The following is a 14470-nucleotide window of genomic DNA, read 5'->3' on the forward strand; positions in this document are numbered from 1 at the left end:
AAGAATATTCATAGCTGCGCTCTTTGTGGTGGCCAAAAACTGGAAAATGAGGGGCTGCCCTTCGATTGGGAAATGACTGAACAAATTGTGGTATCTGTTGGTGATGGAATACTATTGTGCTCAAAGGAATAATAAAGTGGAGGAATTCCATGGAGACTGGAACGACCTCCAGTAATTGATGCAGAGCAAAAGGAGCAGAACCAGGAAAACATTGTACACAGAGACCGATACACTGTGGTACAATCAAATGTCATGGACTTCTCCATTAGTGGCAGTGCAGTGATCCTGAACAACCTGGAGGGATCTAAGAGAAAGAACATTATCCACATTCAGAGGAAAAACCGTGGGAGTAGAAACACCGAAGAAAAACAACTGCTTGATCACATGGTTCGATGGGGATATGATCGGGGATGTAGACTCTAAAGGATCACCCTAGTGAAAATATCAATAATATGGAAATAGGTCTTGATCAAGGACACATATAAAACCCAGTGGGATTGCATATTGGCTACAGGAAGGGAGAGAGGGGAGGGAAGGAAAGAATATGATTCTTATAACCAAGGAATTATGTTCTAAATTGACTAAATAAAATTTAAAAAAAAAAAAATTCATTCCTTCATTCCTGCTTGTCCAGAAGAGGGAGCCACTAAAGGAGGAAAACAGGTAAGGCCATGAAGCCCATCCATCAAAGAGAAACAGGCCTACAAAATTACCATTAGAGTTCTCTGTCCATATCAGAGGCTATAAATCCCCATCTATGCCTCTTTGGAGAAATCAATTTGACTATTATTTTGTATTTTACACCAACAAAATTTCCCCTAGTATCCCTACCTCTCCCAGAGAGCCATTCCAAGTAACAAATATCTTTAAAGAAAGAAAATAACCAGGGGCTCCTGGGTGGCTCAGTGGATAGAAAGCCACGCCTGGAGAAGGGAGGTCCTGGGTTCAAATGTGGCCTCAGCCACTTCCCAGCTGTGTGACCTGGACAAGTCACTTAACTCCCATTGCTTAGCCCTTACTACTCTTCTGCCTTGGAACCAATACTCAGAATTGATTCTAAGAAGGAAGGCGAGGGCTTAAAAAAAAAATCTAAAAAAATATGCAGTGTTCTACACTTACTTCTGCAGAGGAGTAGGGTGGGGGACATCTTCTATCTCTTCTGGGGGGAAGGGGGTTGTAATTTTGTAGCATTCACTTCTGACTGCTTGCATTTTATTTGCTTAGTTCTAAATTGCTTTCCAAAACGGTACACATCATAATCCATGTCTAATCCAGATGGACTCACTTGTCGGCACTGGGAAGGGAAAAGGAAAGGAAGGGAAGGAGGGAGATAAAGTTCAATCACGTAACTTGGGAAAACTTGTGTGGAGACTTGTTATAGTAATATGTAATTGGCAATAAATTAATTAACTAAAAAAAATTACTTTCCAAAGTGGCTATACCGATTTGCAGTTCCACTAACAACACATTAGTGTGTCTATCTTTCCACATCGCCTCCAACACTGCCTACTGCCATCTTTTTTCATTGTTCCCAATTTGCTGAGTTTGAGGTGAGCGAATCATCAGGGGTGAGTCGAATTCTTTCACATGATTATTAATAGTTTTCTGTTCTTCTTTAGGGAACATTTCGTTCATATCCTCTGATCCCTTATTTATGGAGCAATGGTTTTTGGCCCTAGGCCTTTTTATATTCATGTGGGTAGAAAATAAAGTTATCAGAAATTCCAAGGGAAGAAGAGTCCGTGCAGTTTTGAAAACAAGCAACTCGCCAAGGAGCTAGCCAAGAATCTAAGACCACTTTTCAGAAAAACCCCAAATCTCTGACTAGACCTTTAAAGGTTTAAACTAATGAATACAGAGCATAGGAAGACAAAAGTGAAGTAAGCAAACCAGGGGGGAAAAACAGGAAGAACAAAATAATATTTGAAGCTTAATGCTGCAAAATTAAATAGACCAAATTGGGCCCCAAAGGAAAGGCAAAAATATCTACACCCTCCTCTTTGAAGTTCTTTGCAGAGGTGGGGAAGGAATTTGGAACACATGATAAAAGACTTTTTCTGTGTCAACTAGTTTTGTAAAATAGGTTTCCCCCTCTCTTTGTAGGGGATGATTCTTTGGGAGAAGGAACACTCATGGAGAAAGGCAGATGCCATGAAAACAAAAGCTAACCAAAATCCATTTTTTTTTAAAGTATGAGATTTCGATTTAGCCAAGAAGAGTTCAAGAGGAAACTCCACACAAGAAGGCCTAATCAGTCACCACTGTTAATAAAAGCAAATTTGGCAACCAGATGGTTCTATGTAGATAGCACAGTCAGACAGCTTTGACAAAAATCTGGACTTAATGGTCACTGATCGCCTATACCCTCTTCTCTTCCAGAAAATCTGGCAATGAATGACTGTCAGGAATCTCCTAGCTGACAAAGCTGTATAGCAATGGGGAGTAGCAAATGAACTGTTAGATTTCAAAAGTTGGGACAAAGGTCTACAAAGATCAAGCCAGTATTCTGCGCTTGGGAGGTGTAGTCAGGGATGGCAATGGAGACAAAAGGTTTCTCAGTGGATAGTGCTCGGGCTGGAGGCAGGAAGACTTGAATTTAAATCTGGTCTCAGACACTTACTAGCTGTGTGACCCTAGGCAAGTCACCTAACCTGTTTGCCTTAATCCATTAGAGAAGGCAATATCAAACCACCCCCATATCTTTGCCAAGAAAACCCATGAATACTATTTTTACAACATGGTCCACAGGGTCACAAAAAGTTGGACATGACTCAACAACACCAAAGTGGAGGCAAAAATTCTGACAAAGGAACTAGGAGATCCACTAGTGAAACATGAAGCCCTGAGAAAAGAATTTGTAAGGGCATCTAAGTGGCTCGGTGGAATGGCCTAGAGTCCAGGAGGACCTGGGTTCAAATCTGACCTCAGACCCTTCCTAGCTATGTGACCCTGGGCAAATCACTTAACCTCAATCACCTAACCTTTGCTTCTCTTCTATCTTACCTTGTCTACCAAGACAAAAAGTAAGGATTTTAAAAAGAATGAAAAGAACCTGTGAAGATATAGTGATCTGACCAGATCCCTGGAGAACCTTGAATCCAAGGCACAGTGAGAACTTGAAGAAGGGTAGGCAAAAGTATAAAGAGACTAGAAGTGACCTAGCAGGAGGTAGCCTAGTCAAGTTTATTTTCTTTCTTTACAAAAACAAAAAAAATCTAACCTTCCATTTTAGAATCAAGTATTGGTTCCAAGGGAGAAGAGTGGTATGGGCTAGGCAATGGGGGCCAAGTGACTTGCTCAGGGTCACCCAGCTAGGAAGTGTCCAAGGCCACATTTGAACCCAAGACCTCCCATTTCTAGGCCTGTCTCTCAACCCACTGAGCCACTTGGTTGCCCCTCATTTATTTTGCCAAGTTCATAAGACAAGAACTTTTAAACTGAGCATCAAAAGTGCCAAGCTAAGGGGAGGGATGAAAAATGACAAAGCACCAATTACTACTTACCGATTTATAGAGACCAACTGAACCCAGATTGTAAACAAGCCTCAGTGAGAGTTTAGGAATTGTGGATCTGGAAGACTGAGCGCCACTTCAGGACCCAGACCTATGCCCTGGGCGGAGACTTCATTCCTACTTGAAAGATCAATTTGTCTTTTGAGGTCTAAAGAATAGGAAATCTGTTCAAGCTATATCCATCTAGATCACCAAAGAAAAGCCGATCATCAGAGTACTGGAGCCTAGCTAAATTTGGAAAGGCTCTCATCAAAGAAGGCTGGCCACAACACATGAAGACTGTCTGTGGCACAGGACTGAAATCTGTCAGGAGGCAATGCCTATCCCAAGATGGTCAGGGAAAACCAGGCCTTGGTTAGCCACAAGATAGATATAGAAGACTACATACAAGATACCTCCCCCTTTGGGGTGAATATTCTCACAGAGGCTATTAAGACCCTACAATTGGAAGCAACTTCCCCACAGAAGAACCTGGTCTTTGGTACATCAAGATTCTAGGTGTATTAGAGAAAGGGAAGAACAAACAAAACAAAACCTATCTCAGAAAGGCTGAGAGTCCTTGGCAGCTTCACTGATGTCACCATTTTTAGCTCAGTTAAGGAAATACATCTGGGCCATTTATAGATTCTTCTCTAGGTCAGGCAGAAAAAAGGGACAGCTATGAAAGCTAACTGGCACTGAACCAAGGCCCACAGTAGAAGCAGCAAAATCACCTGCTTGGATACCAAGGAGGAAGCAATTCAAAAGTAGGGAACCCCAAAGACAAAGAAAGGGGCTAGGCTAGGCTCTGTGGATCTGACATACATCCCCCTTTTAGTTTATAGCCCACAGCCCATCAACATCTACCCCAGCCTGGATTTTTCTTGGCTATAAGCCTGACTTGGACCCAAGGGTCTAGAAAGTATTGCCAATTTAAAATCCAGTTTTCTAGGGGCTGAAAATCCCCAGTTATTCTAAGAGATTTTTAGCAGCATTCTACTCTAAACCATGGTTTGTAGTCTCCTTATGCCAGACTAAGTAAGGAAAGGGTCCTATAGTTTCTTAGCAGAAGTGATGCTAGAGAAGCTGCAACATAATGCAATATACTTACTGTCAGGCTTCTGGAAAAACTGAAATCATTGGTGGGCCTAATCTTTTTTTTTTTAAACCCCTCACTTTGTCTTAGAATCAACACTGTGTATTGGTTTCAAGGCAGAAGAATGGTAAGGGCTAGGCGATGGGGGTTAAATGACTTACCTCCCATCTCTAGGATAGCCAGGGCTCTCTATCCACTGAGCCACCCAGCTGCCTACCCTGCTGTCTAATCTTTATAAAACTGGGGAAGTAACAGAAGATGAAAACATGATGGGGGTGGAGGACGGAAGAGATAAATTTTGGAAACTATCAACAGTTGGGCTTAATTTTGATTCCAGGCAGAATTCTAGTGTAATTAAATGGATGGTGTCTAGACACTTGGGAAAAGATACAAGGAGCCAACATAACTCAGGAGGGCCAAATTAATCTTCGGTTGTTTTTTTTTCCCCCAACAGTACTACGAGACTAATGATTCAAGTCTGGACTACTACTAAAGAACGCCAAAGGGCAGTCTGACCAAAAATCTCCCACCAGCTCTTTGGGGCCAAGGTGGAAAAGAGTGGTTTCTTCTATGGCCATGATCATCAAAAAGGGCTTCCTGGAAGAGGTGCATCTGAGCTGAAGCTTGAAGGATAACCATAGTCCCAAAGACTGGGGAGAAAGGAAAACTCTTGAGCAAATCCACAGGTGGCTTCCTGTCAACATGGGCATTCTCTGGTGGCACCCCTGAGGGTTCAACATCAGCATAGCTGAGAGATTGGCTTCTTCAATTTACATCCAGTAAATCTGGAAAGCTGCTTTCTCGGCTGCCATCATCACCGTAAGCTTGCTGTCATTAGAAGTGTTAATGCAGAAGCAAGAGAAGCACCTGTCAGGATGCTGCAGAAGGTTCCCCTGTGGAGTAGGTCATGCTGAAGGCTCTCAAAGGGCCCTTCCAACTCCCAAGATTTTATACATAGTGCTAAATGAGTGGCATGATGAGTGTGACAGAAGCCAGAGTGGCTGGGCAAGGAGTGGGAGACAAAATAGCTGCAGGGCTGGCAGTCTGTCCTCGGGCCAAAGGAGCCTCAGTTCTGACTCTGCCACAACCCCACAGACACACATATGTCCCACAGTAGCCAAAACTTTGAATTTTTTCCACTGCCCATATAATGTGCTAAAAAGAGCACTGAATTGGATTTTCAAGTCCAATTTCAATTTTACAGATTAAGATCTTGAGGCTTAAGGAAGTGCCTTGGCCATGCTTAACAGAGTTGGTCGAGTTATCAGAGGCAGGATCTGAACCTAAGCCTTCTTAAGTCCAGAGTGCTACCAAACAGGACAACCTTCAGGTATCTATGAAACAGTTCTGCCCCATAGATTATGAGCTCCTTGAAGGCAGGGAGCATCTTCTGCCTCCTCTTGTACCCTCAGCACTTAGCCTGGTACACAGTAGGCTCTTCGTGAATATTTATTGACTTGAACAGCCTGCTAATAATTTGTCTTTCATTTTTCCTCTCCCAGATGCCGGTCTCTGAAGTATTGGGTTCCCCTCAATTCTTTCCTATTTACCAAGTTTGATATCTATGTGGAAATCTACCAAGAGTACCAATCTACCAACCTTAGGTACTGTTTTGCAGAGGTCCCCTCTATTACTGGATTCCAGTCAGAGGACTCGGGGGCACTAAAGTTCATCATTTGTCATTTTGTACAAAGATCACGTTTCTTTTGTTCCCCATGGACATACAGGTGTGTTTATCACTTGTTTCTAAACCATTACCTTCTTAGAATCCATACTAAGTATAAGCGGTAAGGGCTAGGCAATGAAGATTGAGTGACTTGACCAGGGTCACCCAGCTAGAAAGTGTCTGAGGCCAGCTTTGAATCTGAGACCAAATGTCTCCAGGCCTGGCTCTCTAGCCACTGAGCTACTTAGCTGCACCAGATGAGAATATCATTCCTGAACCGCTATTATCTTCTTCTGTGAATTGTTAGGCATCTCTCTCTCCACTGTAGTGCCTTTTGTATATCCAAGTTTATCACATTTAAACTCAAAAATGAAGGAGAGGGAAGAAAGAACTCATGTGAATATTCTCAATTAAATCAGTAAGTCTCTAGTCAAAGAAATCTGCTAGCCCGTGAAAGACATTCCGTCCCTAGACAAAAGACCATCATTCTGCCATCTTCAACCATGGTTCAGAATAATAAATTCCACTGATAGCATCTAAATATGTGGCCATTTGTTGCCCTTATCCTCTCACTTGCAAAGCCACCACTTTCAAAAGAAAGGGAATGAAGACATCACTTATGCCCATGTGTCTCTGTCTCCCTCACCCCCACCCCAACCTAAAGTCCTTTGTTTTCCTGCCCAGAATTTCACTCCAGGAGATGCTTTTAGGTTTCTTTTGCTTGTATTTTTTATCTCCACATAAATCAGTAGAAATGGGTAGTAGGCCAGCAAGTGGAGTAAATCTATCTCTGCAGGTTCGGTCTTATCCTGGGTCCATTTACCAAGATGAGAATCTGATTTCCTCCTGGCCACATCAGGCCCACACATAGCCACCTGCATATTGTTGCCTTGCCCCAGGGAGTCACAGACTCTTGGCTAGTGCCATTAAAGGGATTCCTCACACTTGTCATTCCCAGGAAACCTCTTCCTTGGGTTATTATTATTATTAATATTTTAACATTTACCTTCTGTCTCAGAATCAATACTGAGTATCGGTTCCAGGGCAGAAAAGGGCTAAGGCAAGGCAAAAGGGATTATATGACTTGCCCAGGGTCACCCAGCTGAGAAGTGTTTAAGGCCATATTTGAAGAAGCCTCTTCCTTGTTTCACAGAGCACTGGGCGGGGTTTCTCTTTTCTGAGAAGCTCTGTGGGGAAAACCTAATGCCTCCTATCTAGCTTCAGAAGTTTGGCTTCTTTCTCCTCCTCCCCTCCATACCACATTCTTCTACTCTACAACTCGACTTTGGTGTCGGTTCATCCCCTTTTCCACCCCACACCTTCTTCCTAGATCATTTCTTCATCGTACCTACTCAAATCAGGCAGCATTTCACAGGCTAGGCACTGGAGATCCAAAGACAAAAACAAAACCTCAAGTAGCTTATGTACTATTGGGGAGGGGGAGACAAGACAACACATACAGAAAACTGTAAAACCCAGGCGAGGAAAAATAATGATTTCTGGAGAGAATGGAGGACACGAATGACAATGTCAGGAATTCCATGGCTCAAGGGAGAAGGAAGCAGATTTTGAGCAAATGTGTCAGCCTCAGCAAAGGCAAGGCAACTGGAGATGGAATGGCAAACATGAGAAAGAACAAATGAAGGCCAATTTGGCTGACCCTCGAGTACACAAAGAAACAGTTTAGAAAAAGCCTGGAAAGGCAGGTCAGAGACCTGATAGTGCAGGCTTTATATGCCCTGCTGAGGAGGCTGCATGTTGCCCTAAAGGCAGCTAGCACTAGAGCTGCTTCAGAAGTATCCCTTTGGCAACCCTGTGGCAAAGGCTTGAATAAGAGCAAAGAATTGAGGCCTGGCAATAGCACAGTCCCTGCAAATCACTGAAGCCTCCCCTTGGTTTCCACACTTCCTCATATCTTTACAATAGGGTGCAAGAAATCTAGGAGCTCACCCAGCAAACTCCTGTTCCCCACTGACTGCTTGCTACACCCAGGCCTGCTGCAATGTAAGCTAGACTCTTCCACTTTTGTGCCATTACAAACCTGAATCCCTAAAGAAACCTCACTGATCGGACTATAAGAATCACACATTTGCTACACCCATTTGTGGCTGGTTCTCAGTGTCAGAGCCAACTGGCATGCCACAGGCATGAACATGGCATCCTGAGGCCATAGGGCAGGGGCACAGTAGCCAATTTGGGCAGACCCAACACTTCCACAGCCTTTCTTCTTCCTACTTCCCAAACTAATCCCATACTCCAGGCTCCAGGCATTCCATTCAGGCCACTTCAGCCCATATGTTTGCACAGCTCTATCTATGGCACTCATTTGAACTCTGGTTGATTTGAGGGCTTTCTAAGGTCAGGAGTTACCTCTATTCCTTCCTACAGTCAGAATAGACTCAGTAACTTTTGAAGCAGTACTAGGGTCTCATAGGAGGGGTCCATAGCAGCGGCTCTTCCTTGAGAGAAAGGGGAAATTCCACTCTTGGAACTAGAAGGGACTACTATGGGAATATACCATTCTTTACTTTATTTCCCCCATGAATTTTCCTCTAGTGTAAGCAATACATATCTTCTTTCACATGATGAACATGGAAATAGATAGTATATGATAATACCTGTACAACCTAAATCATATTATCTGCCTTCTTAGGGAGGAGTGGAAAGGAGAGAGAGAGAGAGAGAGAGAGAGAGAGAGAGAGAGAGAGAGAGAGAGAGAGAGAGAGAGAGAGAGAGAGAGAGAAAGCATGGGTTGAAAAAATATAAGAAAACAAATATAAAGAAATTGTATTGATATGTAATCTGGAAAAAAATAAACTTTATAAAATGTTTTAAAAAAAGGACTAGAAAGGACTTTTACCATTGGCTAACCCAAGTCCTTTATTCTGTGGGAGACACAGACACAGAGCCCAGTTACTGTCTAATCAACAGAATTTGATTTGGCCTTTTCCAGGAAGAAGACCCTGAGGGAATCAGACTGGCAGCCCCAAAACAACCCAAGTTTAAGCACAGAAAAACATCTCCAAATAGGAGAGCCAGTCTCCTGGCTTCTTTCCCTCCTTGCCCTTGCCCCCTCCCCCATTGGATTTTGGTGACATGGTCCAGAGAAGAGTCATGTCTCAGCAGCTGCTCAAAGATAGCCAGCCCCCACCCTCCTAAGTAGTGGGGACTCACAAAGACAGCAGCAGAGAGAAGCCAGCGATGTGGAGGTTTCTCTGGGCCCGGAACAACTTCATGTGGAAGTGCTCCATGGCCCCAGGGTTATTCTGCAGGTTCACCTTCTCTGTCACGTCATCATACTTCCTGATCTCCCGCACGGCATCTGTTGGGGGGCAGGAGAGGAAATACAGGAAGGGGCTCAACCACACCCCAGCAGGCAGTTGAGGCTGCAGTGTGAGGCCATGACGTTTCCTCGCTGCTTCAAGTTCTACTGTCTTCTCATCAAAACTCCCCATGCTAGTGAGCTTCCCTCTGCTATCCATCTTCTGGAAGGGCAGCCCAGGAATATGGCCTCCCAATCCCTCTCCTGAAAGATGTGAGATTCTGGAAATTCTAAAATTCCCCAAAGTTCCTACCCCATGGTTTTTGCTGCATTTTGATATGTTCCAGGCTGCCTAAAAATTTCGTTTTTTTCCTTTGGTCTAGACCTTCAACCTCATTAGTCTAGGAAATTCTTCATAGAAAATCTCTCTTTAACTCAGTTTTAGAGATTGCCTGGGGACATTAAGAGCCCATCACTAGCTTAAACTCTGCCCAAGTAGCAGAGGCAGACCTTAAACCTCAAGATCAGCCTGCTCTCCACACTGCCTTTCAGCCCCTCAAGTCTTCTGTGTACCAAGTTGTAAGCTGATGGGAGGGCCGTACCTAACAAACCCTGCTGTGCCTAGCACCATACCAGTCATCTGCCAGCACTGGTTTAGGAAGGCAGAGAGAGAACCAGCTCTGGGAAAACACCTGTCCACAAAGTTACTTGGCAGTAATTCGTTCTAATGCCCAAACCATACACTGAGAGCCCAGAATGAAATCCAATCATTTCATTCTCTGCCAGACGGTCTTATTTTCTCTAATCTTTCCCTACCATCACTACCTCTTCCCCACAAGGCTCACTTAAATTTACTGAGAAGTATCAACAGGGTGAAATGAGAAAGCAAAGACATTTGTTAATAAATGACTCTCCCATCCACCTAACTCTCTTCACACTCAGCCTTTGGTCAACTTCAGAGGCAAACAGAAGGCCTCTCTTTAAGCACTCCCTGAAACTGATATTAGTCCCACAGCTAGCCTGTCTCTCATTGATTATCTTAATATATATTATTAATAAGAGATATAGATTATGTATGTCTATATTAATAGTTCTATTGGCAGGGAAATGTTCTCTTTTTGTGTAAACACGTGTATGTGTACACACACACACACACACTCTTTCTGTTAAGACCAAAAACTGCTTGGGATTCAATTGTCCTTACTGAAAAATGGCAAGGGGGGGGGGGGGGGGGGGGAATGAGAAATACTGAATTAGAGTGAGTGAACTGTCTGCAGTTATGCAATCAAAGTGGGAAAGGATAATCCCAGAATTGCCAAGTGCTCACAGTCAACCCAAAAAGGGAGACTTGGAACCTAGGCCTGGTTCATGTGGTTTTGAATTTCCAGCTCATTGTACTAACCAAAACACATGGGATCAAAAAAGTAGGAGCACATGTACCATCTGGATTGAGATAGAGTCCTGAACTGAGTCCTAAAGCCATCCCACCCTCCCACCAAAAAAACCTCAGCCTCAAAATGGCCCAGAGGACAACATAGTCTACTGGCACTATCTGACTCAAAGCCCTGGGAGTAAGAACCTTGCTTAAAAGCAGCTACCTTCCAGGTAAATGTATCATACATAGCTATGGGTATGGTATGCAGGCAGCTGAATATGCTTGAAACTGGTGTGTCACACCCATCTTACTAAGAAACAACCTTGCCTGGACACATCCCCTTGAGTCTTATGAATTAACCTGCCAAGCCCTAACTAGAGAGGTAGGATGGGAGCTTAATATTGTTACGGCATGGAATTCTGCCCTGCTTGGACTAACAGGGAAACAGAAGACCAGTTAGTGAAGCCACTAAAGCTCTTTTGAAGCAGTGGCCTGTTCTTTCCTTCCCACTGTGGGGTCCATTTACCCCCAAACCCAAAGTGGATTAAGAGAGCTAGGTTCTAGTTCCAATTGTGACACCAGCTCCTAGGTCCAATGTCTCTTTTATGCTCTCCTATTGCTTTTCTTGAGTCTTTGTTAGGAAATTTACTCTTTCTGCCTTTCTTTTGCCATAAGCTCTTCAAGGATTAAAAAAATGGAACTTCAAATTTATCTTTTCAACTTTTACATGGCTGGCTGATTCTAAAAACCTATATTGGTTACTGTAAGGAAAAGCTTGTCCAAGCCTGGGGTCCAGATCTGTTAGACCAGTGGGTAGAGCCTGGTAGGACTGAGAAATCAAGGCATCCTGAAGATCATCCAATAACATTATCCCTATTTAGGAAGGGTATCAGAGGAGGACGGATGCCTGTGATCCCAGACAGAGTCTGGGAAAGGGGGTGCGCCACAATGTTGGAGACTAGATGAATGGAAGAAATGGAATGTGAGAGGTTCCAACTTGGGGTCCTGCCCCCAACCACATCTCTGTCACTCACCAATGAGAAGCAGAACCAGAATAACAATGAGAACCACGAAGAAGGTGTTACCATAGCTCACCACCAGCTGCACCAGGCGAGACTTAAAGATCTTCTGCCATCTAAGGAGAAAGAAACAAAAGCTAGAGGCATTCGAAGACCAGAGGCTGAGATCCTTCTCAGGCCCAATCAGTTGAAGAAAAGATTAGCCTCACTTTCTTATCCCACCCTCATCACAGTTAACTTTCTCAACTTTCCAGTTTGGGAAGTCTGTGCCCTTGGACAGCCAATTGCTTAATTCCTGACAATTCTGGAGAGAAGAGTTAGGTAAGAGATACAACTAAGAAGAAGTAACTTAGAGACCTTGGCTATTGGTTGCATAAGGACCTCTAGCCTCCCCCATTCACCTCCATTCCAGACAAGTCACACTAATAACTTGGCTCAATAGCAAAGACCCAAAGGTAAAAGGGGAATGGGGGAGGGGAAAAGATATCGGTAAGATTCCCTGTTATAGATAAAGGGCTTTATATAAAATGGTATTAGCAGATGAAGAACCATACAGGAGGCTCTGCCTCCCTTTAGGAAAAACATGCCTAGAAAAGCTCAGTCATTCCACTAGGGAAGCCCACTGGCAACAAGTTTTCTTTGCTTCAGCCTGTTCTGACTCCTAGGGCTGTATGGGTTAGCCATCAAACCTATACACACAGGTCATGGAGCTCAGCATTGCACAATTCATTGTCCAGGCACTTTGAGGCCTAAAGTTGATTGCTCTATAGGCTGTACCTTTTAGGAGAAATGAAAGGAATGCAGAGCAACAGCACAGCAAAGACCTCAGCATAAAGGAAGGTAGCAACCGCTGTCCACTGGAGACTCATCTTTAATCAATAGCTGGTTCAGACCTAGAGGCAAAATAGACTGAGCTTTGAAATGTTCAGAAAGATTTGAGGGAAAAAAGGACATAAGAAATAGGGTAAAGGGAATGGATTGACTGGCAACAAACCCTCCAAAGAGCCTGTGCTCACCCATACTTCAGCAATTCTATGCTCCAGCTTTCAGAACCTCCCTGTCATTCTTCAAATAGGAATTAAAACAAGCAAGACAACTGAACCCCATTAACAAGGCAACTTCCAAAGGACATGGGAAATCTCTTGGTTTCTGTAAATAACCTACCAAAGTCTTGAGAGTATGGGCTTTAAAAGTCACAAACATAGGAACTGCTAGTGTTATTCACAGAACTACTATGTTCCTTAAATCAGGTAGCCGAGTAGAATCTTGAAATACCAAGAGAAATTAAATCTAGTTGATTTCCAATGGATAAAGCACTAAAAGTAATCTGGACGACTTTGGCCAAGTCACTTTACCTCTCTGGGCTTCTTTTTCTTTTATATGTATAATACAAATTAATAATGATGAACATAGCTGAGAGTGTGGGCTTTAACGGCCCCAAACATGGGGGATCAAATCTAGTTGACTTCTGGTGAACAAAGCAATAAAGATGATCTAACGACTTTAGCTAAGCCATTTTACCTCTCTGGGTTTTGTTTGGGGTTTTTTTAATCGATATAACACATTAATAATGATAATTATATCAGCTTACATTTGCGGAGTGATTTCAAGTTTTTCAAATCACTCTACATATTTATCGTAAAACGAATGAACTGAACTAGACGACTTCTGGCCCCTGTAGGGAAGAATCTGGAAGGGTCTGGGTCTTCCAGATAGGCAGGAATTAGGTCCCCTTCTCTCCCAATGAGTAACCCTACTCCACCCCTTTGCTGGAACCTGATCTGGGCTCTTTGACTATGCAGTAGGAGCCCTTCGCTGTTCACGCCCTGGTCAGAACGCTGCGACAGCTATGGGTAGCTGGCAGTGCTAAGGAGGAGGCCCGGTCCGCTACTTGGGGCCCAAGGGGTCCTATTTCCTGCTGCTGCGTGAGCAGCTGTCACTGCCCACGCAGCCTCGCCTGCCCCCCAGTCCCTTTATTCCCCAGTTCCCTAAGCACCCCTCTTACGCCAGCCCTGCAGACGCCTCCTGCTCCCCCCCCCCCCCTTCCAGGCGTGAGTTTTACTGACTGGCCTGGCGGGAGGAGGCTCTTTCAACTCGGGAGATCAGCTTCGTGGGGGTCCCTCCCCAAGGCTCACGGTGACCCACTGGGCGCCTTGCCCGCCCCCGGAAGCTGCGCCTTACCTGCTCGCCTCAGCACCACAACCGCAAGATCAGAGAGCTCGAACTCTAAACTCTCTCTTCCAAATCCCTCCCCTCTGCCTTGTGCCCACCGGCCGGAAACAGGAAGTCGTATGCTCAAGCCCCTCCTCCTCTCCACCCTCCCACCAACCGCAACACAGCTTCCACTTACGGCCACCGTGACCTCCGAGGCCTGGCAGGAAAGCGTGAGAATCCGAAAGCGCTTGCGCCGAAAAGGAGTCAACGCCTGCTCTCTACCGGTGCCACCTTCCCTGGGGGCGGGGCCAGCCGGAAGGTGGCCTGGAAGGTGGCCTCTCCAGCCGGCTGAGTCCTCCACGGTCTCTATGATTTCGGAGGCGGGAGGAGGGGAGTAGCTAGAGGCG

General features: G+C 44.5%; 1 protein-coding gene across 2 annotated transcripts in view; it reads right to left on the reverse strand.

The window, feature by feature from the left end:
* BCAP31 (B cell receptor associated protein 31) overlaps positions 1-14428 on the reverse strand; it is a 30239-nt gene extending 15811 nt beyond the window's left edge. Inside the window, exons 1-4 of one of the 2 annotated variants that reach the window (XM_056808791.1) lie at positions 14260-14428; positions 12687-12802; positions 11925-12025; positions 9428-9575 (exon numbers count right to left, since the gene is read on the reverse strand). In XM_056808791.1, coding sequence (XP_056664769.1) covers positions 9428-9575; positions 11925-12025; positions 12687-12778 — 341 coding nt within the window. In that variant the 5' untranslated portion in view covers positions 12779-12802; positions 14260-14428. Of the gene's footprint in view, positions 1-9427; positions 9576-11924; positions 12026-12686; positions 12803-14090 lie in introns of both variants that reach the window. The other variant, XM_056808790.1, reaches the window with a different exon arrangement.
* Between the last annotated feature and the right edge of the window lie 42 nt (positions 14429-14470).

The sequence above is a fragment of the Monodelphis domestica genome, chromosome X (genome assembly GCF_027887165.1).
Source record: "Monodelphis domestica isolate mMonDom1 chromosome X, mMonDom1.pri, whole genome shotgun sequence".
In the NCBI taxonomy this organism is placed as follows: domain Eukaryota; kingdom Metazoa; phylum Chordata; class Mammalia; order Didelphimorphia; family Didelphidae; genus Monodelphis; species Monodelphis domestica.